At 42.2% G+C, this 4393-nt stretch overlaps 1 protein-coding gene across 1 annotated transcript in view; it reads right to left on the reverse strand.

The window, feature by feature from the left end:
* Positions 1–432: 432 nt before the first annotated feature.
* The window catches only part of crip2 (cysteine-rich protein 2), a 23208-nt gene continuing 19247 nt past the window's right edge, over positions 433–4393 (reverse strand). Inside the window, exons 5-8 of the mRNA XM_083792083.1 lie at positions 3087–3155; positions 2831–2925; positions 2601–2658; positions 433–2329 (exon numbers count right to left, since the gene is read on the reverse strand). Of these exons, the coding sequence (XP_083648209.1) occupies positions 2262–2329; positions 2601–2658; positions 2831–2925; positions 3087–3155 (290 nt within the window). The 3' untranslated portion in view covers positions 433–2261. The remainder of the gene's footprint in view (positions 2330–2600; positions 2659–2830; positions 2926–3086; positions 3156–4393) is intronic.

The following is a 4393-nucleotide window of genomic DNA, read 5'->3' on the forward strand; positions in this document are numbered from 1 at the left end:
TAGCCTAGGCCTTAGATTAACATAGGTTATCATTAAATACTTCCAACCTGGCATCATTATATAGAAAAAGACCCTATTCAAATAGCTCTTCATTTACAGTGTGGAAGCTTGGACTTTCTTTTTAACACACAGCTAAGCCTTAGGCTGCCACACACCACACACACGCTACATGATTCAGAACAATGCATGTCTCTCTTTCTCTGACACCTGTCTAGTGTCTAAACTGGGAACACCTTGTATTGTGACAGAAGCCGATTCCTCAGGTAATGAGGCAATACACGATTCACTCTTAAGTCAGTCAGGGTGTGAATACAGGGGCCATGTACCGTAGTCAACTAATTTAATTGAATTTTGAGGTAAACTTTCAAATGCAAGTTTTCACATACAGCCAAAACAAATATCTGAATAGCTTTATGCAAACAAACTCAAATACCACAGAGCATGTAGTGTTTATTGCAAGTCCAGAAAAAAACAACAATGGGGGGGAAACATATTTATCCAGGTTAAATAACACAAATTCAGCGGGTGCTTAAGTGCAGCGTGTAATTGTTGGCCCTGCAAGGTTCAGAGCTCCGCTACATAGAATAGACAAAAAGATAACAGTAACACAGTAACAGTCGCAATAATACTAGAATGCACATTCTTACATGAATGACTTGTCTGCAGTGTCTTGCTCATTTGTTTCTACAGGTTAGAAATCCGCTAATGGCAAATAAAAAACAATACTTTCAAATAGCACGTCGTCATCATAATACCCAAAGGAAAAATAACAGCAGGGTTATTTACTACAAAATAACCAAGAAAATGTCAGATTGAATTATACGGTTTGTGTTGCCTAGTGTCCCCTCCTTTATAATGCGTCCCATAGGGGAAGTAGTACAAAGCCTAATGCAATTTTAAAAGGACTTGGATTAAGAAATCAATAAATACCACCCTGTCCCCTGGCATGGGTTAGGACCTATTTTCCACAGCCCCCTTACCCTCCCATATTTTCACCCGCAGCCTTCACTCTTAAACAGAACAGGTCACTTAAAACATGTGCATGTGTCTAGCTTGAGACAAGGCCGGCATGAGTGGCTTTTCAACACATACAGTATTGACACACATGCTGACTTTACCATGACACTGTGCTGAAAAGTTATACACTGTACACACGCATGCCGTCCCAAACAAGACCCAGAAACATGAAAATGATTAAATCATTTTTAAAGAGTGCCTTTGCCTGTTCAACTTGTAACAGAACCCCTAACAAATACGCTGGCCTAAAGCATCAGCTGTGCCATCTTCAGACAATAATCTGAACATCTTTGTAACTGAGCCCCACTTTGTTTTTCTGTCTTCTCCTTCCAAACCCATTTGATCTGGAATGTTGTCATGCAGCCAAACGGTAGATATAGTGCAGTCTTCAAACAAAACAAAAAATAGAATAGAGAAGAAAAGGAAAGACAATCCTTTTCAAATGTATTGGCAACATGCTTCTGAGGAACACTTGTGTGTGCTTCAGCCACCTCCGAGGTGACATATTCCTCCAGCTATCGGCACATGAACGTAAATGCACTGTATCGCCACCCATAATGCACCGCTTCACACCTGAGAATCACTTTCAGACAGTTAAGTAGAAGGTTTTTGACTTTGCATCATATCAAACCCACCCCCTTGACACACATGCTTTCAATTGCGATGTTACAAGGGTGCTAAAATTTAAATATATACTGTAGAGAGCATTCCTATCTTCTTGCAGCTCTCAAGGTGAAATGTAATATGTGTGGCTGTGGGTGGTGGGGGTGAATAACATGAATCATTAAAGTGAAGCAGAGAAACGCAGCCATCAAACCAGTAGGCCAATAGTACAGTACATGCAGTAAAACCCTAATTAATGAATCATTACCCCAGGTGGGGAGTCTAGACTCGAGGAGCATGTATTGTGAATAAAACCTGATTTATACTTAGTTGTACGCCAGTGTCGCGCACCAGGAAAAAAACCAACAAGGTCACAGCGCGTCGCAGCAGGACACATTTTGAGCTTGAAGATCTGCTGTTGTCGACGCACAACCAAGTATAAATTAGGCGTAAGGGAGGGAGGGGGTCAGAGTTGAGGAGAACGGCAGAGACGGGGGAGAGGTTCTAGGTGAGCAACAGGGTTGTGTTTTCAGGTGAATATATATACATGGGGAGAGAAGAGGGGCTACAGATAATACTGTTGGTGGATGGATGGTAGAGAGTGTTGCGGAGCAGAGAGGAATGAGGCTGGGGAAGAAGGCTCAGGGCTGGGTCACGGCACTGGGCTCCTTGTCATAGATGTAGCTGCCCACGCCACCAGTGTTCACCCCTGGAAGAGCACAAGACCACAGGCACAGTGGGTATCACGGGTTGAGACACAGGGGTAATGAGAACGCTTTTGAGCACACGTTAAGATGTTGCGGAACACTTCCTGACTGCGACAGGACTGTTTCGATGCTGACAATACATTTTGCAATCTCTCTTCACTATAAAACTTCCTGTACAACATGTGCTGCATGGATCCAGTGCTTGAATGTAATGATAATCTGTGTCAAGTGCAGATGATATGTGGTGGGTTGATAGCACCCCCTAGCGGTTACCTTTGGGCCCAAACAGAGTAGCGTAGCAGGGCTTGTGGCAGTACGGCTGGCCATCATGCTGTAAGAAAACAAGACAAAGCATGACCACAGTAAGAACAGTCATACATATTCCTGTTCCCCACCAGGTATGTCCTCTCTTCACTTCCCTACACACTCTGTAGTTTTGTCTATAAAAAATATTTAATTTCCCTTAAATTCTGACAGCTTTTTTGTCCGTCTTCCTCCCTTACCTCTGCATGGCTGCCAGCAGACAGGGTCTTGCTGCACCTTTCACAGCGCAGGCAGGGACGATGCCAGTCCTTGCCCAGTGATGTCACCTTCTCAGCTGTTTTTACACACACACACACACACACACACACACACACACACACACACACACACACACACACACACACACACACACACACGAAAAGCATCTCAGATACCATTTTAACAATTTTTTGTGTTTTGAATCCGAGTGTGTAGGCGGTGTCTGGGATTACTTACCAAAGTATACTTTCTTGCTGCATCTGGGACACAGGTTGGCTTCACCAGAGAAAGTGGTGATGCTGCCAGCTGCAAACACATTACAGTATTGCTAACGTCTTATGCCTGGCTTCCCTAAAATCTTAAAAGACTGTGATTCTGTTAATTTCCTCCATAATATAGTGTTAGTAGGTTATATCAAGGATCAGAAACCTTTTTGACATGAGGTGCCATATTTTGATTTTCTTGATAGTCAGTGTGCCATATCTCTAACATGTTTGATTATAACACCACATCAAAATAAGATCTATTTCCAACAGATTGTGATTGTTCACATACATACACCTTTATTTTATTTTCCCCTGTGCCAATGTTGGCACCCGTGCTTAAGGTTGCCTACCCCTGGGTTATATAATACTTTTAAATACTGAAATTAGAGTAATAAAGACATCCAGCAATTTGGAAAAACCATCAAATAATCATAAATATTTTCTGCCAAGGTAGATACAGTAATCTATTCAGTGCCTTTACTCTTATTCATTCCCCTTTGCTTTCATCCCACTTAGTGCTAATGCACGTGGCAGACATGTGATGCTGTACTAGCAACTGTAGGTGGAGCCAAAGGACGAAGATTACAGATGACTTTTCGAAATTGCTATTATACCTTTTATGTAAACTGTACATGGATATAATCAATAAACAGGAAAACACCATAGAACTTAATGGCTAGTTTCTCCTTTAAATCGCACATGCTGACAGAGGATGTGTGTCTCCTGGCCATCGCTCAACGGGCCCCTTTCGATTTCCCCAGTCATCCTGTATCGAGGTCTTTATCAGAGTCAGCAACAGAAATGACTTGGTGTGCACACAGACAACATGCATACTGTACTGCCATGCGCAGTTACGCACATGTGTCTATCAATAACTCACTCACGCACATGCACGCACCCACGCATGGAAGCATGCACACGCGGCAACACAACATAGGTGAATGCACTTTTGACTTTTATACACCGTAAAACCCTCAGTGTTCATTTATCCATTAATAACTCTGAGAGTGTACAAATCTGGCAAGTGTGATAGCAGATTAGAGTTATGCGGTCAAGATTTATTTTCATAATCCATTCCGAATTGGGCACGACTGGCTTCCAAAGGTTGCAGGAGGGGCCACAAATCATGTACACAGTGTCTCTCCCAATAACACATAACAACACACAACCAAAAGCAATTTCACTTCCATATTTGTACACTCTCAGAGATAAACTAACACTGAGGTTTTTACTGTATATATGTATAAACATACAGTACATACATTACAGTACAGTACA

Source organism: Protomyctophum parallelum (assembly GCF_964188405.1).
Source record: "Protomyctophum parallelum genome assembly, chromosome: 20".
NCBI lineage: Eukaryota > Metazoa > Chordata > Actinopteri > Myctophiformes > Myctophidae > Protomyctophum > Protomyctophum parallelum.